The 24322-nt window shown below is 50.8% G+C and overlaps 1 protein-coding gene across 5 annotated transcripts in view; it reads right to left on the bottom strand.

The window, feature by feature from the left end:
* Pde4a (phosphodiesterase 4A) overlaps positions 1-24322 on the bottom strand; it is a 61914-nt gene that overhangs the window by 28539 nt on the left and 9053 nt on the right. For 2 of the 5 annotated variants that reach the window (XM_085844461.1, XM_029481684.2), the window contains exon 1: positions 1716-1920. In XM_085844461.1, the coding sequence (XP_085700587.1) occupies positions 1716-1912 (197 nt within the window). In that variant the 5' untranslated portion in view covers positions 1913-1920. Of the gene's footprint in view, positions 1-1715; positions 1921-17625; positions 18129-21011; positions 21209-24322 lie in introns of those variants that run through there. The other 3 variants (XM_021171448.3, XM_085844459.1, XM_029481683.2) reach the window with 3 other exon arrangements.

The following is a 24322-nucleotide window of genomic DNA, read 5'->3' as shown; positions in this document are numbered from 1 at the left end:
GAACGCAACACAAACTTGTTCCCAGGTGTCAGCTCAGGCCTGTGACCCAAGCACTCTTGCTCTAGGTTGGGACAGCCTGGGCTGCAGAGTGGGACCTTGCCTCAGGGCTGAGCACACAGCTCAGATAGTAGAGCACCTGTCACACACACAAAGGATCTGGCCAGCGCCTGCCTGGTGCGCCATGACTATGATCCTAAGCACTCAGGAGGTAGCCGCAGGAGGATCAGAAGTTCAAGACCACCCTTGGCTATACTGCAAGCCGGAGGTTAGCCTGGGTTACATGAGACTGTGTCTCAAAACAAAATCCAAAACACAGAACCCCATCTGGAGAGATGGCTCTGTAGGTACAAGTACAGGCTGTTTCTCCAGCCAGCCTGGAATTCAATTCCCACTAATTCCCCTATGATGGCTCACAGGGATCTCCAGGGGACCCCAAGCCCTCGTGGCCTCCAGAAGCACCAGGCACCCACATGGCGCACAGACACACATTCAGGCAAAACATTCACACACATAAAAAGTAATGATTTAAAGTAAAAACAAAAAGCTAGCCCACAGCCGGGCGTGGTGGCGCACACCTTTAATCCCAGCACTCGGGAGGCAGAGGCAGGTGGATTTCTGAGTTCGAGGCCAACCTGGTCTACAGAGTGAGTTCCAGGACAGCCAGGGCTACACAGAGAAACCCTGTCTCCAAAAACCAAACAAACCAAAAAAAAAGCTAACCCACAAAAATTTTAAAAATAATTTAAAAAAGAAAGAAAGAAAGAGAGAGAGAGAAAGAAAGAAACTAGGTATGGTGATTCACACCTTTAATCCCAGCACTGGAGAGGCAGAGGCAGACAGGCAGAGCTCCTGGAGTTCAGGGCCAGCCTGGTGTACAGTTAATTCCAAGCCAGAGCTGAGCAGTTCAGACTGAGTACGGATCCCAGCATCCACACCGGGTGGCTCACAGCTGCCGAGAACTCCAGCTCTGGGGGACCTGGCAATGTTCTTCTGGCCTCCATAGGCACAAGAACATGTGCACACACACACATAAGAGCACATAACTTTAAAAAAAATAGATCTTGGCAGGCAGTAGTGGCGCATGCCTTTAATCCCAGGACTTGGGAGGCAGAGGCAGGCGGATTTCTGAATTTGAGGCCAGCCTGATCTACAGAGTGAGTTCCAGGACAGCCAGGGCTATACAGAGAAACCCTGTCTTGAAAAAAAAAATTTCCCCCGCAACCCTTGTATTTATGCTTATGTATGTGTGCATGAGTGAACGCGCCTTTAAATACAGGGCATTGGTTCTGCATAGCTGGAGGTAATGGTGGTTGTGAGTCCTCTGTGTGTGATGTGGTATTGGGAACTGAACCTCAGCAAGTGCTCTTAACCTCTGAGCCATCTCCCCAGCCCCTAAAAAAAAGAAAAGAACACAGGTCTTGGGGTTATAATGGATGCTGAATAGGCCTCAAGTCCCCCAAAGCACAACCACAGCTTCATGTAAGCACAGGAAGTGAGGGAGACCCTGCATTTATTGAGCACCTACTGCATGCCCTATCAGGTTTCTCCACAGCAACGTTAGAGGGCAGGATGATTTTTATCTCTACCTCAAACGGAAGACGAAAAAAGGGAGGCTGCAGCAAGTAAGCCGCAGCCCCGTCCCGGAGCCCCACAGACGGCCTTGCTGGAGAGCGCAGTATGGCCTCGAACCCGTGTCCTGAGAGGTTCGCACTCACCCGGCCCATGCCTGGCGGCCCCAGTCCTGTACACTGCCTCGGAAGAGCCGCAGGCGTCTGTAGGGCATTGGCGTTGTGCTGCTGAGGAACGCGGACACTGTGGGGGGCCCGGGTAGGAACGCGTCGTCCTCGGCCACCGCCTCCGGGAAGGCCGCCGCGCGCGGCTCGGGGATGCGACCCCAGCCCCTCCGCGCCATGCGCCTCCCGCCCGCCTCGGCCCTTCCGGCTGTGCTCGGGCCGCCCTCGGGGCGGAGCCCGGCCGAGGAGCCTCAGACCTCAGGAAGCCCAACTGCCTGCCTCCAATACACGCTGCTGGAAGTAGCCACAGACCCCTAGATGTCATTGCTTTCTGAGTCATCGCACTCCCAAAGACCAGGGTACACCAGGAATCTCGAGGGCATCCACAAATCCCCGTGATGTTCTGAGAGCCCTAGGGGGTTCTTCAGTCACCAAGGCCACTGACTGACACACAGCTTCTCAGATTGATTTTTTAATTTCCTACTTATGGGGGGGGGGGGTCAGGGTAAAACGGAGTCTCACTGTGAGTTCTGGCTGGCCTGGAACACCCCATGAGTCAGAGCAGCCTCAGACTCAGAGATCTACCTGCTTCTGCCTTGCAAATCCTGGGATTAAGGTGTGTGCGTGCCACCATGAATTGCTGCTCAGACTTTACAAAACTCTTACAGCGTACACAGACCCTGGGCCCATCTCCCACTGGCAAAGGCAATGTCTACAAGCCAGTGTGGATCCCCCATGTCCTACAGTCCTTCACACACATGGCAAGAAATGTCCCCACATTGCCTCATGTCCCTCCACCCTGCAGTGGCTCCACAGCACCCTAGGATGTCCCCCACAAGTGCTGAGACCCCCTCAATAAGCTTGGGCATATCTCTGGACACAAGGCATGTGAGCAAACCATGGAGATACTACCAAACTGCTGACAAACCCTAAAGCCAACGGTGTCCGTAGGCTAGTCCACCGCTCTTAGGCCGGTGCAGGACTTGAATCCTTGCCTTATATGATTTATGATCATGTGTGTGCACTCCCCTTGTGTACATGCATGCAAGGCACAGTGCACACGTGGAGGTCAGAAGGCAGCTGATTTTCTCCTTCCACATGTGGGTCCCAGGGATCAGTCAGAGCACAGGAGACTTGGCAGCAATCGTCCTTACCCACTGAGCCCTTTCACTGGCTCCACTCCCAGATTTTAGGACATAATCTGATACATCTGCCCCCTTGGGAATGCCTCAGAGTGCAGCCTGTAGCTCTCCTGATATCCCTGACATTAGGACAGATCATTCCTGTCTGTCTGTTTCTCTAAGCAGTCTCCTGCAGCCCAGGCCGATGACCTGGGCAGTCTTGCTCTGTGGCAGTCTGAATGTAAGCTTCTGGTCCCCCTGCTGCCATCCCCTCCAGTGCTGGGGTCACAGGTGTGAGACACCATGCCCAGTGTAGTCAGTGCTAGGGATGGAGCCCAGGCCTCATACACTGTCAACTGAGCCACACCGGTGCTATTCTTTCTGCCTCTATAGAGCCCCAGGACCCCCAGGCATGAAGGCTCTGCCTTTAATCTCAGCTCTGGAGACAGAGGCCTGGTCTACACAAGGAGTTCCAGACCAGCCTGGGCTACATAGTGAGACCCTGTGCTGGGGGGAGGGGGGGTTGCGTAGGGAGGGGAGAGAAAGAGAATGAGCAGAGTCTATACAAGTCTGAGACACCATCAATTCTTCCCCATCCTATTTTGAGACTGCCCCCCCCCCATCACAGTTCATGAGGTAACCCCAAGAACACATCTTGCCTAGAGAGGCAGGCCCAGTAGACCACAGAGGGTGACCACCTGGGATCCAAGAGGTGACCACTATGACCCAGTGGGGACCAGGACAGTCCTTCTAGTAACAAGAAAAGCAGTCAGAGATGGGAAGACTTGAACACAGCCAGCCAGTGGCTTAACGCCACCCCCTCCACCCCCATCTGCCAGCAGCTCAGAGGCTGCCTAGTTCTCTCGGATGCTGGCAAGACTGGCATGTACGCCTCATCACGGAAGAAGGTTGCTCTAGATCAGAAAGGGGCACAGACTCTGAGGATGCGCTTGGGAGAAACACCTTTCTGTCCAGAGTTATTGGCACTAGTACCACGGCGCCCAGAGACATATGGGCTAAACTTGAGCCTAAGGTTACTATCAATCCCCTTGACTTGCCAAATCACTTTCACATAGCCTCAGTATGCCCAACTGTAAAGTAAGTACAATAAATACACCTGACTCAGGACTAATGCTGGGCGGCAGGTGGAGTGCTTGCTTAGTCCCCACACAGCCCTGGGTAACCTCCCCAGCACAACACCCAGTGCTATTCCAATGCTCCACAGGTGGACTCAGAGGATCATAATACTACTTAGTGAGTTCAAGGCCAGCCTGGGCTACATGGTCCAGAAGCTTCAGGGATGTCTAGATGTAAGTGGACTAACTCAATAGCCAAAGACGTTATTACCTGAGGAAATGTTTCATAGCGTGCATGCTGGGGACAATGACATAGGGACCATGACAGCCATTCCCCGTGCATCCAGCCTGTCCCAAACACACGAGAGCTGCCCAGACGGCTCACTGGAGCTTGCTGCCAAGCCGGACTGACTAAGGTCCGTCTCCAGGACCTGTATGATAGAAGATGACGACAGACTCCAAGGAATTATTTTCTCATCTCCACAGAGCACTGTCAAATGTGTGTGCCTCCACAGTAACCGGTGCACACAAAGAATACAGTCACAAAGGCAGGCATGGTGGCTTCCATCCCAGCACTGGGGATGTAAAGGCAGATGGAGCTGTGAGTTTGAGACCAGCCTGGTCTACATAGCAAGTTCAGGGCCAACCAGAGCTTTTTTTTTTTTTTTTTTTTTTTTTTAAAGATTTATTTATTATATGTAAGTACACTGTAGCTGTCTTCAGACACTCCAGAAGAGGGCGCCAGATCTCGTTACAGATGGTTGTTAGCCTCCATGTGGTTGCTGGGATTTGAACTCTGGACCTTTGGAAGAGCAGTCGGGTGCTCTTACCCACTGAGCCATCTCACCAGCCCCAACCAGAGCTTTTTAAAAAAACAAAAAACAAAAAACAAGCTGGGCATGGTAGCACACGCCTTTAATCCCAGCACTTGGGAGACAGAGGCAGGCAAATTTCTGAGCTCGAGGCCAGCCTGGTCTACAGAGTGAGTTCCAGGACAGCCAGGGCTCACAGAGAAACCCTGTCTGGAAAACAAACAAATAAACAAAAACAACAACAAAATTATTAAAGGGGCTGGAGAGATGGTAAGAGCACTGACTGCTCTTCTGAAGGTCCTGAGTTCAAATCCCAGCAACCACATGGTGGCTCACAACCACCTGTAATGAGACCTCACACCCTCTTCTGGTGTGTCTGAGGACAGCTACAGTGTATTTACATATAATAAATTAATGAATTAAAAAAAAAAAGTACCGCCATGGCTAGCTAACCACTCGTAAGTATGTGCCTGAAGGGGCTCTGCTGGGAGCTAGAATGACAGGTGGCTGTGAGTCATGTCACAGATGCTGAGAGTCAAATTCAGGTCCTTTTTTATTTTATTTTATTTTTATTTATTTTATGTATATGAGTACACTATAGCTGTCTTCAGACACCCCAGAAGGGGGCATCAGATCCCATTACAGATGGTTGTGAGCCACCATGTGGTTGCTGGGATTTGAACTCAGGACCTTTGTAAGAGCAGTCAGTGCTCTTAACCACCGAGCCATCTCTCCATCATGGCGGTACATTCTTAATCCAGCACTCTTAATCCAAGGCAAGTGGATCTCTGTGAGTCTGAGGCCAGCTTGGTCTACAAAGCAAGTTCCAGGACAGCTGAGGCTACACAGAGAAACCCTGTCTGGACAAAGACATAAATAAATAAACAAACAAACAAACAAGCAAATCAATCTTTTACTTTTTAACTTATTTGTTATGTTTATGTGCTGTGTGTGGTGGTTGTCGGATGCCTGGTGTCAGATCCCCTGGCGCTGGAGTTACAGGCAGTTGTGAGCTGCCAGATGTGGGAGTTGGGAACAGAACAAAACTCATGGCATAAAACACATGTGGAGGCAAAACTCTCATACATGTGTCATACATACACGTGTCATAAATACAAAGTCCTCTGCAAGAGCAGCAGGTACTCTTAACTTACCTCTTAGCCACTTCTCCAGCTCTTGCTTTTATTTTTAATTCTTGAAATGTTTATTCATTGATCTAGTGTGTCTCTAGGTTCATGTGTGAAGTCACGGGCCAACCTCCATAGTCTGTTCTCTCCTTCTACCACAGGAGGTACCGCATCTACCCCGGGACCAAACTCAGGTTGTCTATAGTTACAGCAAGTGCCTTTACCTGCTGAGCCATCCCTATTGCCCAAGATTTGTTTTTTAAATGCATTTGGAGTTGGATGTGTTGGTGTGCACCTGTCATCCAAGTATTTGGAATCAGGGTTTAAAACAAGCCTGAGCCGGGCGTGGTGGCACACGCCTTTAATCCCAGCACTTGGGAGGCAGAGGCAAGCAAATTTCTGAGTTTGAGGCCAGCCTGGTCTACAAAGTGAGTTCCAGGACAGCCAGGGCTATTCAGAGAAACCCTGTCTCGAAAAACAAAACAAAACAAACAAAACAAAAAAGCAAGCCTGGTCTATATGTGGAGACTCTGACTCAGGTAAAGAGTGGAGGGGGTTTTGGGGGACAGGGGCGTGACATGGAAATATTCAGCAGATGAAGGCATTGAATATGAGCCAATCTTTCGAGCCTATGTGATGGAAGGGGAGAACTGACTCCCCAAAGCTTCCCCAAGGAAATCAAGGTTCATTTCCCCTCATCCCAAAATAAGTAAATGAATGTAAATTAAAAAAAAAAAAAAGTCAGGTTAGGGGTTGCTGGAGAGTTGATTAAGAAGTTAAGAGCACTGGCTGCTCTTCCAGAGGACCTAGGCTTGATTCTCAGCATCCACAAACTGGTACACAATCTTTAACTCCAGTACCAGGGGATCTGATGCCCAATTCTGGACTCTTCCAGCTCTGCAAACACATGGCATAAAACACACGTGGAGGCAAAACTCCCATACATGTGTCATACATACAAATTTTCATTTTTTTTTCTGGTCTGAGAGGATTTTATTGAGTGTGTGTGTAAACCATGGTGCCCTGGAGAAGCAACTGGAATGTCATACGGTGCAGTGGTGACACGGTGTCCTGCAGTCCACTCTCACAGTGATGCTGCCCTGGGAGTATCACTCCGAGGCAGAGCATGTGCCAAGCATGTTTCAGGCCCTGGGTTTCATCCCAGTATGGTAAAATAAATAAAAAATAAAAATGAACTTAATTTTTTTAACTGCATAGAAAAATCCCTAGAAAGAAGCAGTTTCCCCTGACCCCAGAGGTGGTGTCACTTTGCCGCAAACTTGGGGCTTCCCACCATTGGCCATGTTGACTCTGGGGGATTAAGTGACCTTTGTTCTGGGAGGCTGTCCTATGTGTGGCCACCACAATGTCTTTTGTCTTACCCACTAGATGTCAGTAGCACATGACAGCTCTGCTTATTACAGCTAAAGTGCCTACAGCCTTGGCCACAGTCTCCTAAAAAGCAAGAAGACAGACCTCAGGTTTGAGAATTCCTACCCTAGTTGCTTTAAGATGAAGGCCTCAACCATCAGGACCCAGGAAAGTCTCAGACAAATGGGGAATCAGCATGCTCCTGCCCATTGACTGGCTAAAGTCCCTCCAGTGCCAGCTTCAGTTTCATTGTATTGTTTAGAACGCCCTTGGTAGTGGGTTTTGTTTGTTTAATTTAGTTTTTGTTTTTCAAGACAGGGTTCCTTTGTGTAGCCCTGGCTGTCCTGGAAATTGCTCTGTAGACCATGCTGGTCTTGAACTCAGAGATCTGCCTGCCTCTGCCTCCCAAGTGCTGGGATTAAAGGTGTGCACCACAGGCTAGAAGAGAGCCAGTGGTGAGGTTCTTACTAGGACCATTTCAGAGATACAGAAACCACAGGCCAGAAAGGACCTGTCATTTGGACAGGGTTACCTAACCTGGAAGGAACAGAGCTGAATTTTTATTGGTTATCTACAGGAGTTTTGCTTGCGAGTATGTATGTCTGTTGATGACTAGTGCCCAGAGAGGCTGCCAGATCCTCTGGAACAGTAGTGAGCTACTATGTGGGTGCTAGGAACTAAATCTAGATCCTAAGAGTAGCCAGTACCATTAAGTGATGCTCCATGTCCTCAGACCCTGTGGCGGGGACTCTTGGTTGCGAACTTGACTATGCCTGGAATGAACCACCATCCAGAAATGGAGGGCACACCTGTAGTTTGGATCTTGAGGTGGGAAGACGCCTTTAACCTGGGCCACAGCTTCTGCTGGAAGCCTATATAAGGACATAGAACAGGAAGCGTTTGCCCTTTGCCTGCTTGCCCTCGCCCTGGTAGTATATCCATTCCTTCATTGGCACTAGAGCCCAGTTTGTTGGGATTCCAGCATACATTGAAGATCAGATGAGACATCCTGCCTTGTGGACTGAACAAATACTAGATTCTTGGACTTTCCATTCACAGCTGCCCATCATTGGGTTAGCAGGACCACAGCCTGTAAGTCATTCTAGTAAATGCCCTTTACATATATGTATGTGTGTGTGTATAATGTATACATATGTGTACATATGTGTGTGTATATATGTATACATATGTATGTGTATATTATATGTACACACACACACGTATCCATATGAGAACGCACATACATATAGAAAGACAGAGAGACAGAGAGAGAGTCATTCCATAGGTTCTATGACTCTACAGAACTCTGAGTAATACAATGTCCTAGAGCTAGATTTCTATAAATAAAATTTTTTAAAAAATTCACTTTAGGGGCTGGAGAGATGGCTCAGCAGTTAAGAGCACTGACTGCTCTTCCAAAGGCCTTGAGTTCAAATCCCAGCAACCACATAGTGGCTCACAACCATCTGTAATGAGATCTGAAGCCCTCTTCTGGTGTGTCTAAAGACAGCTACAGTGTACTTACATATAATAATATGAATAAATCTTTTTTAAAAATTCATTTTATTCTTGCTGGGTGTAGTAGTGTACACTTTTAATCCCAGCAGAGGCAGAGGCAGAGGCAAGCAGATCCCTCAGTTTGTGGCCAGCCTGGTTTACAGAGAGATCCAGGACAGCCTGGGCTACACACAAAAACTGTCTCTAAAAACAAACAAAACATTTTTATTTTTAAAGCTATGTATTGTGGGGGTGTAGAGAGGTGGCTCAGAGGTTAAGAGCACTGACTGCTCTTTCAGAGGTCTTGAGTTCAAGTCTCAGTGATCACACGGTGGCTCATAACCACCTGTAATGGGATAAGATGCCCTCTTCTGGTCTGTTTGAAGACAGCTACAGTGTATTCATATAAATAAAATACATAAATCTTGAAAAAAAAAACCCGATATGTATTGTGTGCTCACGGGTGTGTGTGTATACGCAAGGCAAGTGTAGGTACCCACAGAAGTTAAAAGACGCGGCTGATCTCCTGAGGCTGCAGTCACAGGCCATTGTGAGCCTGTAACATAGGTGCTGAACCTGGCTCCTTCTGTGAAAGCACTGTACTTTCAGTTAAGAACTGGTGAGGGGGCTGGAGAGATGGCTCAGTGGGTAAGAGCACCCGCCTGCTCTTCCGAAGGTCCAGAGTTCAAATCCCAGCAACCACACGGTGGCTCACAACCATCCGGAATGAGATCTGACTCCCTCTTCTGGAGTGTCTGAAGACAGCTACAGTGTACTTACATATAATAAATAAATAAATAAATAAATAAATAAATAAATAAATCTTAAAAAAAAAAAAAAAAACAACTGAAGAGCATCTCTTCAGGCCTAGAGTTTTTGTCTGCTTGTTTTGAGTCAGGGTTTCATGTTGTGGAGGTTATGTCCTTGGCTTTCTGCTCCTCCTGCCTCCCTGTGAGATGTGCTAGGGCTGCCAGTGGCTCCCCTGGGCCTACTTTACACAGCACTAGGATGAAGTCAGTGCCATACATTCAAGCACACAGTCTACCGACTGAGCTATGAGCCCAGCTTCTTTTTCTTTTAGAAGGTTTTAAATTTTTTATTTCATGTGTCTAAGTGTTTTGCCTACATTTATGCATGTGTACCATGTGCTTGCCTGCCCACAGCGGCACAGAGGAGTACCGAATCCCTTGCTCATCCAAAGGACCCAGATTAAACTCCCAGCACCCACATGGCAGCTCACATCCACTTAGAATTTCAGCCCCAGAGGATCCAGTGTCCTCTTCTGGCCTCGGCAGGACGCCGGGACGCCGGGAATATACATCGGGCACAGACACTCATGCAGACAAAGTACCCATACATATAAAATAACATTTTAAGAATTGTATCAAAAAAAAAAAAAAAAAAAAGCCGGGCGTGGTGGCGCACGCCTTTAGTCCCAGCACTCGGGAGGCAGAGGCAGGTGGTGGATTTCTGAGTTCGAGGCCAGCCTGGTCTTCAAAGTGAGTTCCAGGACAGCCAGGGCTATACAGAGAAACCCTGTCTCGAAAAACCAAAAAAAAAAAAAAAAAAAAAAAAAAAAAAAGAATTGTATCATTCTCCAGCTTCAACCTCCAGAATGCTAGGATTGTATGTGACTGTCACACTCCACTCCTGTCCCTTCCTCAGTCTGTAAAAGGAGGTCTCTAGCCATTCCCGACCAAGCCCTAGAAGCCATCTCTTGGACTCCCTCTCATTCTGCCTCAGGACATTTGCACAGGTCTTTCTCTCTGACTAGCACCTTTTGCCACCAGACACACCCATACTCACTAGGTTTCTGCTCAAATATCACCTTGCCTGACCTAGAGATTCCTCTGTGTTTCCTGTCCCACACGTCATCTGCGTTATCTGATGGTTTTGTTATTTCTGCCTCAACCACTGTCTGAGAACTCCAGACAGCAAGGCATTCATTTTTTTTTTCTCTTTTTTGAAACAGGGTCTGATGTAGCTCAGGCTGCCCTGGAACTCGCTGTGTAGCAGTGTATTTCTGTGAACTCCTGACCCTCACCTGCCTCTGAGGGCTGGGACAGCAGGTGTGATTCCTGGGGCTAGGGTTGAGGCTGGGGCTTCTCAAATGCTGGAGGAGCAGTGCATCAGCTGAGCCCAGACAGCCTTAGTGGTACATGCGTGTCTGCAACACGGGCGCCTTACAGATGAGGAGGCTGAAGCCACCATGCAAGGGAGGGAAGGATGGCTGCATTTGATTTCTTTCAAAGCAGGAAGCTTAGCAGGTCAAGACCCGCGCTGCAGGCCTGATGCCTGAATTCAATGACAGGGACACACACACCATGGAAAGAGTTAGCTCCCACAAGGGACCTCCACAGGCTCGCCACAGTACCCCTGAACCTCCCACAACACAAAATAAATCTAAAGGAAAGCAATGAGAGGTACAAAACAGTGGGAGAGATGACCTAGAACAGGCTAGAGTCTCAACAGTCCCAGGCAGCAATCCGACTGCAACCCCAGTTCCAGAGGACCTGACACTTTCTTGCTGCCCCTGAGTGTGCTTTACATACATGGCACATAGACATAAGATGCAAACAAAGCAACCGTACATAATAAATACAGATAACTAAATCCTTAAACAGAAAAGTAGCCCGGCAGTGGTGGCACACACCTTTACCCCTAGCACTCAGGAGGCAGAGGCAGGTGGATCTCTGAGATCAAGGCCACCCTAGTCTACAGAGCAAGTTCCTGGATAGCCAGGATTAAAATCCTGTCTCAATAAACAAAACAAAACAAAACAAAACAACAACTAAAAAAAAAGCACACACGTTCTGGGCAAGCCTGCTCTACTACTGAATTCCAGAACACCCAGAGCTATATATTAAGACCCTATCTCGATAACAACAAACAAAAAAGATAAAAAAACAGGGCTGGAGAGATAGATAGATGCTTAAGGGCACTGGCTGCTCTTACAGAGGTCCTGGTATTTGATTTCTAGCACCTACACATATGACAGGTTTACAACCATTTATAACTCTGGTCCCAGGGGATCCATTCCCTTCTCCTGGCCTTCCTGGGCACAACATGCACCTGTTGTACAGACAGACATACAGGTAAGACATCCATACACATAAAATAAATAATAATTAGCTGGTGAGATGGCTAGCGATTAAGAGCACCACCTGATCTTCTGGAGGTCATAAGTTCAAATCCCAGCAACCACGTGGTGGCTCACAACCATCCTTAATGAGAAATAAATAAGGAACCTATGGGCCCAGGACAGCCAGGGCTACCCAAGGAAACCTTGTCTCAAAAAAAAAAACAAAAAAAAACAAAAAAAAAAAAAACAAAAAAAACAAACCGAAGAACAAAACCTGGCAAAGACAAGAACTTGTAATCTCAGAGCCAAGGGAGATGGAGACTGGAGTTTACTGGCCAGTCAGCTTCATCTAAGTGAGGCGCTCCAGGCCACTGAGAGACGCCGTCTCAGAAAGGAAGGTAAGGCAGCTGTGGTAGCCACATGTGAGGCCAGCCTGCTCTACAGAGAAAGCCACAAACAAACAAGGGTAGATGGTGGATGCCCAGGTCTGCAGGCACACCTGTGTGAGCGCCCAGCAGCAGAAAAATCAAGGGAGGCTCAGTGAAGGACTTCATCCCAAAAGTAAGGTCTGGGCTAGACACAGAGCTTGGTGCCTGAGAACACGTGCTGGTCCTGCAGAACACATGGTCTGATCCATAAACTCCACACTGCATAGATCACAACGTGCCACCAGCTACAGAGGAGCTGACATCCTCTTCCGACCTTCAAGGGACCTGCACACACCTGGCACACATACATACACTTGGGTCCACACACATAAAATAAAATAAGTCTTTATCAGGCAAGATACCTCAGAGGGTGAAAAACACTTGCCATGCAAGGCTAGGGACCCACAGAACTCATGGTAGAAGGAAGACCTGATTTTTTTTTTTTTTCGAGACAGGGTTTCTCTGTGCAGTCCTGGCTATCCTGGAACTCACTCTGTAGACCAGGCTGGCCTCGAACTCAGAAATCTGCCTGCCTCTGCCTCTGCCTCCCGAGTGCTGGGATTAAAGGCGTGCACCACCACGCCCGGCGGTTTTTGTTTTTTCGAGACAGGGTTTCACTGTGTAGCCCTGGCTGTCCTGGAACTGATTCTGTAGACCAGGCTGGCCTCGAACTCACAGAGATCCACATGCTTCTGCTTCCCGAGTGCTGGGGTTAAAGGCGAGTGCAACCTGCTCAGCCACACACACTAGTAAACAAAATAAACAAGGGGGAGAGCAATAGAGGACCCTGCACATGCTGATTTCAGTTTCTTTTTTTTTTTTTTTTTTAAGATTTATTTATTAGCCGGGTGTGGTGGCGCACGCCTTTAATCCCAGCACTCGGGAGGCAGAGGCAGGCGGATTTCTGAGTTCGAGGCCAGCCTGGTCTACAAAGTGAGCTCCAGGACAGCCAGGGCTATACAGAGAAACCCTGTCTCAAAAAACCAAAAAAAAAAAAGATTTATTTATTATTTTATCTAAGTACACTGTAGCTGTCTTCAGATGCACCAGAAGAGGGCGTCAGATCTCATTGCGGATGGTTGTGAGCCACCATGTGGTTGCTGGGATTTGAACTCAGGACCTTCGGAAGAGCAGTCGGTGCTCTTAACCACTGAGCCATCTCTCCAGCCCCTGATTTCAGTTTCTACACACACAACACACACAAACACAACATACACACACAACATATACACACAAACACAACATAACAGGCGTACACCCACACATACATACAACATACACGCACATAATATACACAATATACACAACATACACACAGGCACACAAGTGCAGAAGCACACATACACATGCACACAACATACACACACAGTATTAAAAACTTATAATGAATAAAATGAAATATACTAAAAACAAGGCTCAGAGAAAAACTGTCCTTGCTCCTAGATCACAGAGGGAAGATGCCATTCAAATCTAGATAAGAAGTAGAGAGCTGTTCTGGAGTGGAGACCTGAACCTTCCTGTCACTTCCATCCTGTTATTTATTTATCTGTGACCTTGGCCACCTCACTCTGGTAAAGAAGTTCACTGGAGCCGGGTGGTGGTGGCGCATGCCTTTAATCCCAGCACTCCGGAGGCAGAGGCAGGCGGATCTCTGAGTTTGAGGCCAGCCTGGTCTACAGAGTGAGTTCCAGGACAGCCAGGACTACACAGAGAAACCCTGTCTCAAAGAAACAAACAAACAAACAAGCAAACAAAACAGAAGTTCCTGGGTGACAGCTCATGGGTTAAGAGCTGGCACTAGGCCTGCAGAGTATGGGAGACTGAATCCCAGCACACTCCTGTAACTGCAGTTCCAGAGGACTCTATGCCTCTGGTCTTGTAGGCACCTGCACTCACATGCATATGCCCACCCACAGACACATACAATGTTTAAAAATTCAAATAACAAGGCATGGAGAAACACACCTGTAACCCAGCACTCAGGAAAGCAGAGGCAGGAAGAACTCTGCAAATTCAAGGCCAGCCTGGTCCACCTAGCCAGCTCCAGGACAGCCAAGATGTCCTAGAGATGCTGTCTCAAAAAGCAAAAGAAAACAAAAGTCAGGTGAGATGGGACAAGCCTTCACTCCCAGAACTCCAGAGGACAGAGGCATTATATGGTCTCTGAGAGTTCCAGGCCAGTTTGGTCTACATAGCAAGTTCTAAGATAGCCAGCACTATATAGTGAGAACCTGTCTCAAAAAAAAAAAAAAAAAAAAAAAAAAAAAAAAGTCCACAGCCCTGAGCTGTACCCCAGAGGTGGTGTTTCAGGAGGTTGCTGGGACCTAGGCCTGAAGCAGGGGAGGGCTGGGAACTGTGTTCCTGGGCCAACTTTTCTTTCAAGTTTCTCCGGGAGTGTCCACTATGTGGCTGTTTCTGCTACAGTGGCCTAAGTAGTGTGGAGTTAGGGGACATGGTCCTGTCCCAGCTTGCAGTTGGCCGGCCACGAGGCATTCGATAAACATGAAATAATAATATTATGAGAACCAAGATTGCACGTTTCTCGCAGTCCAGCAGAGGGCGCTCCCAGCGCCAAGTTCCCAGCACAGGGACAGACCTATAGGAGTGCAGCAGGGACCACAAGGGCAGAGGACCCCAGTGGAATCAGACATCTCCCACAAAAGAGACACTAGCCCAGTTGTATGTACGTCCCTGGGAGTGGGAGGGCGAGCAGAAATCACTCCTCTGGATGGAGAGAAAGTGGGAAGGTCCAATGAGTGGTAAGAGGCCAACTCTGTGCCCCCTCTCTCCCCTCGCCTCTGCCTTTCCTCGCCTTCCATCTGTCTTTGACAGATCACAGTGAGGCTGTGACTCAGCTCCATAGGCCGCGCCAGGAACGCTATCTCAAGTACACCCCCACCCCGAGCCAGATCTGAGGACTGAGTGCAAAGGCCACCTCAAATTTAAAACGTGCCTTCCCTGGGAGTAGAGTGCTATCAGCCTAGTGGGGTGGCTGCACCCCTCTTTGAGCTAGTTACCTGGGCTCCACAATAGAGAGTGGCGGGGATCCCCTGTGTGTGCAGAAGCTGAACTGCGTATGTTCTTGGTCCCCTTCCTCTTTCTGTGCAGGACACTGGCACCAACGCCAATGCTTGTGGCATTGTCCACAAACCACTTGACTGTCTCAGCTGTGGCCTCCACAGGCCACCAGCTCCCGCAGGGGCCGCAGGAGCTGACTCAGGGACTGCTGGGATTCCTGTTTTTGATTTCTCACTACAGGACAAGCGGGTTTCACTGTGGCATCCTGTTTGCCTCTAAGTCCAGAGGCCTCGACAGGGATCTCCGTAAAACCCTTCTCACACCGATTCCTGTCCTGTATTGCCTAACCGGAAGCCACGGTTTAGAGCATGCTCCTGCAAAGGGTACCAGGGAGACCCAAACCAGAAGCTCCGAGGCGCTTGTCCGAGATTGACATAGGGGAAAGGAATTTTTTTACTTCTTTGATCTGCAGTCTTCCTCACCAGTCCAACAGGGATCCCTCACAGGCTGCTGGCAAGGAGGGAGGTAAAGAGGTAAAGGGGAGGGGTAGAGAAAAGCAGAAAAGGCCCCAGGAGAGAGCCATTAAGGAAAAGGCATCCGGTTTGTAATTACTGCCACTCAGCCTGGTCACCAGACACCAGGGGTCCAAGAGGTCCCCAGGGCCTTAAAAGGGAATAGGGCCTGATTTCTGTAGCTCCACCCCTTGCGCCCTCACAGAGGCTCCAAGTCTCAGGCTTGGCATTTCCTGTTGATGTGCGGTTTGCTTTTTTTTTTTTTTTTTTTTTTTTAACAGCTTCTCTCTCCTAGTTCCCTCTGGTTGGGGGGAATCTCAGGAGCCTGACACTTGCTTCCTGGTAGGAACTCAAGCTGCCGGGACTGAGGAGTACTAAAGGAAGGGGTGTCCTTGGAGTGCTGTAGGAACTGGGGGGGGGTCCCCAGAAAGATGTAGGTAGACTGCAGTAATAGTCTAAGGGGGCCTGTTTTAGGACTCAGGCAATAGGCAATTGTGAGTAAATGTAGGAAGTCAATCACCCCGGGGCCTGGTGAACTCAGTCAGAGCCCCAGGGCTCCACTTACAGTAGCTGGAATCACTGGGACTATGTCAAGAAGACACTAGTAATTAGGGTACACAGGGCAGATGATGCATGGCTTATTGGCCAGAGTACTGACTGTTAGAGCTGCCACTAGACGCAGGTGACAGCATTACTGAGCTGGGTAAAGTGGTCGCATCTGCCATCTCAGCACTTAGGAAGCCAAAGCAAGACTGTCACTGAGTTCAAAGCCAGCCTCGGCTGACCACAAGAGTCGTCACATTGTCTCACAGGAGCTCAGGGAAGGTTGGCACATATCACAGCTCCAAAGCTCTGGGTCTGTGGAACATATCCTGCCAGCAAGGAGGTGTCCCCTGGAACATGGAAACTGTCATATATCTGCTGTCCTTGAAGCAAACAGTCACTATGCCACATTAACCATGTCCCACAAGGACACAGTTACTCTGTCACCACCACAGACACTATGGCTGAGCCAGCCATCATTGTCATCATGTCACAACTGCACTCTGTGGAGTGCAGATACAGCCATGCTGTTACAGCTCTGTGACAGACACCAACATAGTCACCCTGGGACAGTTACAGAAGCCCAGAAGCACAATGCCACTGTCACAATCACTGTTTTCATAGCAGAGTCAGGCAGAGCCCCAAGTGCAGGCAGCCCAAGCCTGTCACACACAACCGAAGACCCCCCCACCCTGAGGCTACCATGGCAGGAATCCCAGCTACTCCACACACCTTCATCTGTCACTTCAGAAAGGTGGGAATTCTTCTTTGATGGGACCTCACATGCCCTTGGCACAGGTCCATGGGGCACCTTGGGGTGACATGAAGCCCTAACTGCCTGGCTAGGGCTTGTTCCAAGTCATAATACAGCCTGGACTAACATCAGCTACTGTAGGGCTGCCCTGATCCAATTCTCCACCCACTAGAAGTATCTAGTGTGCTACCCCATGGGAAGTATCCAGCGTGGTTCTTCAGTCACCCCTTATCGAATGTTCCCTAGGACACCCCACATAATTAGTCCAGCCTCTGTCAGTCTCTCCAAGAGGTACTCCCATTCCAGCAGCTGCTCTGTACCATTACTGGCTAAGCTTGTAGAGAGCCCTAAAACAGCATGAATCCCCCCGACCCTCAACTTTACCCTGGGTCTCCCATAAGTTAAAGGGCTTCTGGTGCAGTGGCGCCCCCTCTCTCCACCCACGCGGGTCACGCTGACACCCCCATCCGCCCCACAGCGCCCCCTTTGGCCAGCATTGCGCGTGGCGCCCCTCGAGCGCTTGTGCGCTCCGCGCGCCGGGGGACTCTCACCGCCTACTGCTGCCTCCGCCGGTACCGGTGCCGTGGAAGGACGAGGGCCAGGACATGCGGGTAGTCCGCAGGCCTGGCCGGTCGCCAGTGTCCACGGCGTCGGCGCGCTCTATGGGCCGGTGCGGCGAGCGCTCTGGCTCTGAGCGCTCGGCACTGTCCGAGTAGCCGCGCTGCTGGATGCGGATCGGGGTCCTCGGCTGCCGCCACAGGTGCTGGGGGGGCGGCTTCAGGGTGGCCTGGCCCTCTCGGGGCCCGGGAAGAGAGAGAGACAGGCTCCTCTCCGAGGGGGCGGCCGGAGGCTCCATGGCTCCCGCTCTGTCTTGTGGGGCGCCCGGGGGCAAAACGTCCCCTGGCCTGTCCGAGCTCAGTGGCGCCACGGCCGAGGTGCTTGGGGACCCACAGGAGCTCCTGGCCTCAGTGGGGCCATGGCGCCCAAGGACGGAGAACGCGGACGGCGGCGGCGCCGGTGTCCTCCTGGCGCTTGGAGCCCGCTGCGCTCTCGGAACCCGGCGCCAGCCTCGACTCCCCGCCCCGGCCCGCCCCTCCCTGCCCCCCCCCGCCCGCCCGGCGACTGTCACAGCACCACCCCCTCCTCCTCCAAGGAGAGGAGGGTGGCGGTCCTCCACACCCACGCACAACCCATTCCCGCCGGGGAGGGGGCGCCAACGCGCGCCAATCTCCAAGAGCCCTTTGGAGCAGCAAACACGCACAGGGACCGAAGAGTTAAAGGGTTAATGGCATCGGGACGGAGACATCCGACTGGTTGGCGGGGTGTCACTCAGCCGCATCCATCAAGGCTAGGGCGGAGTCAGGGGCTGTCGTACGTATCCTCATCCTCGTCTTTAGAACCCCTGTCACCCTTTATCCCAGGTCCCCTTTTCCGGGAGTGGTCCTCGTGCCACCAAGACGCGGTGTCTGCAAGCTAGCAGTATTGCACGCAGGACCAATGACAGCGTGTGGCTCCTCCACCGCCTGGCGGGATGTGAACGCACGTGGCCCCTTCCGAGGGTTGTCTATGTTTTCGATGACGCCTGGAAGTGTGTGCGCGCACGTGGTGACTGCTCCCGCTGCTGCTGTCGGGGGTGTAAAAAGGCGCGCGCACGTGTACGGCCCGTCGGGAGGGCGGAGCGTCCCGTGGGGTCTGTTCCGGTGGCCCAGGACTGTGCACACCTTCCCACGCACTCCGGCGCTGTATTGTCATTATAATGGGAGGATGCTGGTGCGAGTTGTGCACGCGATTCTTCCTCAGTTGTCTGTGACTGAGGACGCGTGTTGGTGTATGGTCGGCCTGGAGGCCTCTGGAGGTATGGGGGTGTGTCCCTTTGGGTCCCCCTGTGACTAATATATAGGTATCGCTACCTCATCTTTCAGAATTTTTTTTATTACATTATTTGTGTGTGTGTGTGTGTGTGTGTGTGTGTGCGCGCGTATGGGAACTCGAGTCTCCCACTTCATTATCCAAATGCTCAACTACTGCAGCAAGATTTGGTCCAGCTGTGCACCCTCAGTCCTTGGAGAGGTCAGAGGACATTCTGCAGAAGTCAGTTCTCTCCTAACGATTCCCTAGTGGGCCTTGGGAATCGAACTCAAATAGGCTTGGAGGCAAACGCCCTTACCCACTGAGAATCCCGCTGGCCCAATCGCCGCCCCCTCTTCTTTTAATTTTTAAAGACTTTAAGCTGTTCTTCGAAAGGTAAACTGAGGCAGGTGGGAGGGGTAGCTGGGATAGGAGAGCCTTGGAGGGTGAAACCCACCCCTGACGTTTTCAAGCGAGTAAACAATCGGAGCCTTTTCCCCGCGTCCCCCGCCCTCAGAACCCCCCTTCCGGCACCTAAATCCGGAGTTGCCGTGACTCACGCTCCCGCCTCCCTCAGCGCCGTGCCGAGCGAACGAGCAAAGAGCGAGTGGGAATCCGAGCGCGTCGCCATCCCTCCTCCCGGCTCTGGCTGAGCCCCGATGGCTGCTGGGTTGGGGGGTGGAGTGCTGTGCGCCCTCGTTTCCCACTTCCCTCCCTGGCTAGATCGCTGCTCGGGCGCTGCAATGTCCCTTGGCCCTCGCCCTCGCCCCCTACATCACCTCTCCTGGTCGTCTGGGGGACAGGCCTTGTATTCTTGCCCCCACCCTCGTTCTTATTAACACACAGGCAACTGAACCTTTCCCAATTTCCAACTTCCTCAACCGCTTTTCTCTAGCTGGAGGGGACTCCTAGCGTGGGTGAAGGAACGCGGCATAAGAACTGGCCCCCCACCAACAGCCCCAGGTGTTCCCCAAAGCCAGAACTGTATCTGTTCCCCTACTTTTCTCAGGAACCTTCCCCCAAACATCTAAACAGGATTTGCGAGTGTCATGTTGCCCAGCTGTTACCTTGTAACCATAGGCCCCAGCTCTGGACAGAGTCATAGGGCGGTGAACCTGGAGGTGTGGAATGGGGGAGGGTCAGGCTACAGGTAAAAGGCTCTGGGCCAAGACTGGTATTTGAAGGCTCAAGGACTGAGGTGAATCAAGCTGGACTTGAACTAAATAGAGGCTGGAGTGTGGGAGGGGGGACTTTCCTCTCATCTGGAAATAAGTATCATGGCTTAAGCAGAGACCCTAGGACCCTCCAAAGGAGTGGGTGGGGTTGTGGATAGGTTGTGGATTGCCATTACAAAGATGAGACCTGGGAACTGAGCCTGGGCAGGGGTGGCCTGGTAGTCAGAGCCGGCTCAGCTCTTTGGCTCTCTAACTGAGGGCTTGCCAAGACGTGGGGGCAGGGCTAGGATGCCCTGGGAGGACTCAGATGAGGAATAGCTAGAAAGCACAAGTAGTGGGCTGGTGCCATGGCTCAGCCGGTAAAGGTGCGTGCTGCCCAGCCTGACCACTTGAGGCAGGTCCTCAGACCCCACATGGTAGAAAGAGAAAACCGAATCTTAATATTTGTCCTTTGACCAAAACACAGAACACAATAAATAATGAGGTAAACAAACAAACAAACATAACAAATAACATAGTTAAAGGAAAAAAAGAGCAGATAGGGCTTGGCCTTATTTTCAAACACCCCAAGCCTTGATGCTACTCCAATCCTGGTTAGCTGAGGGGTCAAGAATATTGCCAGCAGGGAAACTGAGGCAGCTGCACCACACGCAGGTCTAAGGCCAGCCTTCCACCCTGTGAATTTAGTGGGCATCCTGAAGGCTCTGGAGGAGTGCAAACCCTTTTCATCCCTGCAGCCCCCTGCTGAATCAGGCAACTGAGGCTGCCAGGGCTCCTAGAAAAGCTGCCACAAATAAGTCAGCAGGCTTCAGACTAGGAAGCTACACTTACAAAAGGCTGGGCACCCTGGAGGGACTTTTGGTTAGCTTGATTCTTCCATGCTTACCTCCCAGTCTAATCGCCCTCCTGCCTACCTGCTGGCACAGGTTCTGGTGATGAATATCCGAGGCAGGACCAGCCGGTACTTGGGCCTTGGCATTGCAGGGACTCCGGGATCTGAGGGCTCAGGCTAGGCCCAGCCTGGACCAGGGCTTGATGAGAGATGGTGGTGCAGGTTGGCACCAAGCATATTGGCACCGCAGGACTCTGGAGTCTCTCGGGGCCTCTGTGGGGGGACATGGTGGAATTGGGGCTTGTCTTACAGGTCTAACTGCCAGGAGGAATATAGCTACTTAGGCACCCCAGAGAGCAGCTAATGGGCACATCCAGACCTCTCGTTTTTGAGCCTCCCATGGAGGCTGCCCTCCCACACTTAGGCGAGGAAGAGTCCCTTTAGGCCATAGTAATTTGCAGTGGGAGGGGAACTTACGTAGCCTAGGCTGGCCTGGAATTCTTGGTCCTGCCTCAGCTTACTGCATGCTACCCTTACAGACCTGTGCTGCTGTGCCCTCCTTTGTCATCTTTCCCCACGCTATGTTCTTTCTTTCCTTCCTTTTACACAGTCTTGCTGTGTTGCACTGGCTGGTCTTGCGAGCACCACCTGCCTCTCCTCTCAAGCACTGGGATCAAAAGCTCTGTATCCGGGGCTGGTGAGATGGCTCAGTGGGTAAGAGCACCCGACTGCTCTTCCAAAGGTCCAGAGTTCAAGTCCCAGCAACCACATGGTGGCTCACAACCATCAGTAACGAGATCTGGCGCCCTCTTCTGGAGTGTCTGAAGACAGCTACAGTGTACTTACATATAATAAATAAATCCTTAAAAAAAAAAAAAAAAAAAAAAAAAGCTCTGTATCCAGTATCACCCTTTGTAAGTGATCCACTCGTATTTTCTAGTGAGTTTTTCCTTTTGCCTTAGTTTCCCCTATCTCTGAGACCCACAAGATCTCACCCAGGGCAATCTTCCTCCACCTGCTGCCAAAACTATCTCCCTGAAAAGCCACAGAAAGGATCCCTCACAACTATCTTAGGGCTAAAAATTCGTCAATCTGGATGGAAAGCAGTGGGAGAAAGTAAAATCAAAGGGGTAAACTGAGGCACAAGTGTACACACTCAGAAAACAGCTACCTTGACTATAGGGGTGTGTCAACATCTTGCCTAAGCTCCGCCCCAAACCCAGGTCCTGCCTCCGCCCCGCCCCTGGGGCCTAGATCTGGTTTGTGAACAGGTTCTGGCGGGTCCCCAGCTCCCCAAGGGCCAGAGAGCCCGGGTCAAGGGTCACCTGCCTGTGTAGAGGGCCAGAGGCACCTTCCGTTAGAACCCGCGGGCTCCCCCTGCAGACTGAGTCTGGAACCTTCCCAGCCCCTTCACCTATCGCTCGCTCATCTCTCCCAAAGGTGTGTGTGACGTCGGCGGACGTCAGCAAACAGCTGACGCAAAGCTTGCGGAGATGACGTCCTCTGGTTACCATGATGACCGGTGACGCACGCGCGCTAGAGAGGGTGCAGGTGCGGCGGCAGGCCTCTGGAGGCGCAGTGGCCCCACTGCTAGTTCCTCGCGGCCCCACGCTGGGACTTCCCTGTCCGGGAATCCCACGGAGGAGCCGGCCGCGTGCTGCGCGTGGTCCGAGCTGGGGGCCGGAGGAAGCGCTCCTTCGAGCTGTCGGGCTTTCTGCTACACCCAAAATCCCCGAAATAGCTGCGGTGTGCGGGGGCCGGCTCAGAGAGAGACGGCGGCTTCTGGGCACAGATGGGGGACGCACAAGGCAGAGGCGCGGAGACAGACAGGGACTGGTGGAAATAGAAACAGACAGACAGGGACACAGACACAGCTTGCGGTGACGGGGGAGGGAGAGACCGGCTGACAACCTTCGCACCCTGGCACTGAAGATGTGGGTTGGTGACCATGGATCTTTGATTTTACCTCTCTGAACCTCAGTTCTTTCCAGACAGTGTGTCATGTAGCTCAGGCTAGCCTCAGACTTCCTCCCTATGACCTTGAATATCTTATCCCTCTTCCTTCACTTCGGTGCTGGGATTACAAGTTTGCAATACTAAACCCGTCTAATAGGTCTAGTTTAGGGCTTCCTGCACAGTATGCTATGCAAGCGCTCTACCATCTGAAGTACATCTCCAGACCCCAAAAAACAAGACACAAACAAACAAAAACCCCAAGGTCTCACTATGTAGACCAGGCTGGTCGTCAATTCACAGGTCCACTTGCTTCTGCCTTCTGAGTAGTAAAGGCATTCACTAGGGGGGTTTCTGCTTCGTATATGCCATCCTCCACTGAGTGCTGTCTCATCTTCAAGGGCCCCAAAGGAAAATGACATGCCCACTAAAACTTCTGTTCTTCTATAGAGTGCTTTAATTTTTCAGCAGCAGGGAGGGCCGCAGTGATGTTTTGTTATTTTTGTTGTTGTTATTACTACTACTGCCTATGTTGCCTATATCTCTGACCTATATCTGCCTACATTGGCATATCAGCTGCCTGGGCTGAGGGAAATGTGCTTGCTGTGTAAGCCTGGGGATCTGAGTTCAGATCCTAGCACCCATGTAAAAGCTGGATGGAGGGGTGCACCTGTAACCCTCCATGCTACAATGGGAGGTGGGCATGAGGATCCTGGGGCACAATGGCAAGCTATTCTAAAGAAATTCTGAGGTAGGACATGGTGGCACATGCCTTTAATCCCAGCACTTGGGAGGCAGAGGCAGGCGTATTTCTGAGTTTGAGGCCAGCCTGATCTACAAAGTGAGTTCCAGGACAGCCAGGGCTATATAGAAAAACCCTGTCTCGAAAAACCAAAAAAAAAAAAAAAAAAAAAAAAAAAAAGAAAGAAAGAAAGAAATTATGATCTTCCAGTTCAGTATGGGACTCTTTCAAAAATTAGGCTGGGTGTGGGGTGGACTTCTTTAATCCTAATACCCCAGAGGCAGACAGATCTCTGAGTTGGAGGCCAGCCTGATCTACATAGTGTGTCCCACCCAGCACAGCCAGGGCTACACAGAGAAACGGTTTCAAAAGTAAAATAAGGCAGTGGTGGTGCACACCTTTAATCCTAGCACTTGGGAGGCAGAGACAGGCAGATTTCTGAGTTCAAGGCCAGCCTGGTCTACAGAGTGAGTTCCAGGACAGCCAGGGCTACACAGAGAAACCCTGTCTTGAAAAACAAAAGATAAACAACAACAAAAGAACCCCACAACAACAGAAAAAAAAAAAGAAAGAAAAAGAAAAGAAAGAAAGGAATCAGCTTCAGACAGGGAAGAACATTTTATCCCCCCCCCCCACCCCCCAGACAGGGTTTCCCATAGCGCAGGCTGACTTCAAACTTGCTATGAAGCCCAGGCTGA

Source organism: Mus caroli, unplaced genomic scaffold, assembly GCF_978045245.1.
Source record: "Mus caroli unplaced genomic scaffold, Mus_caroli_1 scaffold_11, whole genome shotgun sequence".
Classification (NCBI taxonomy): domain Eukaryota; kingdom Metazoa; phylum Chordata; class Mammalia; order Rodentia; family Muridae; genus Mus; species Mus caroli.
The sequence above is the reverse complement of the archived record's forward strand: the minus strand, read 5'-3'. Positions and strand labels throughout refer to the sequence as shown.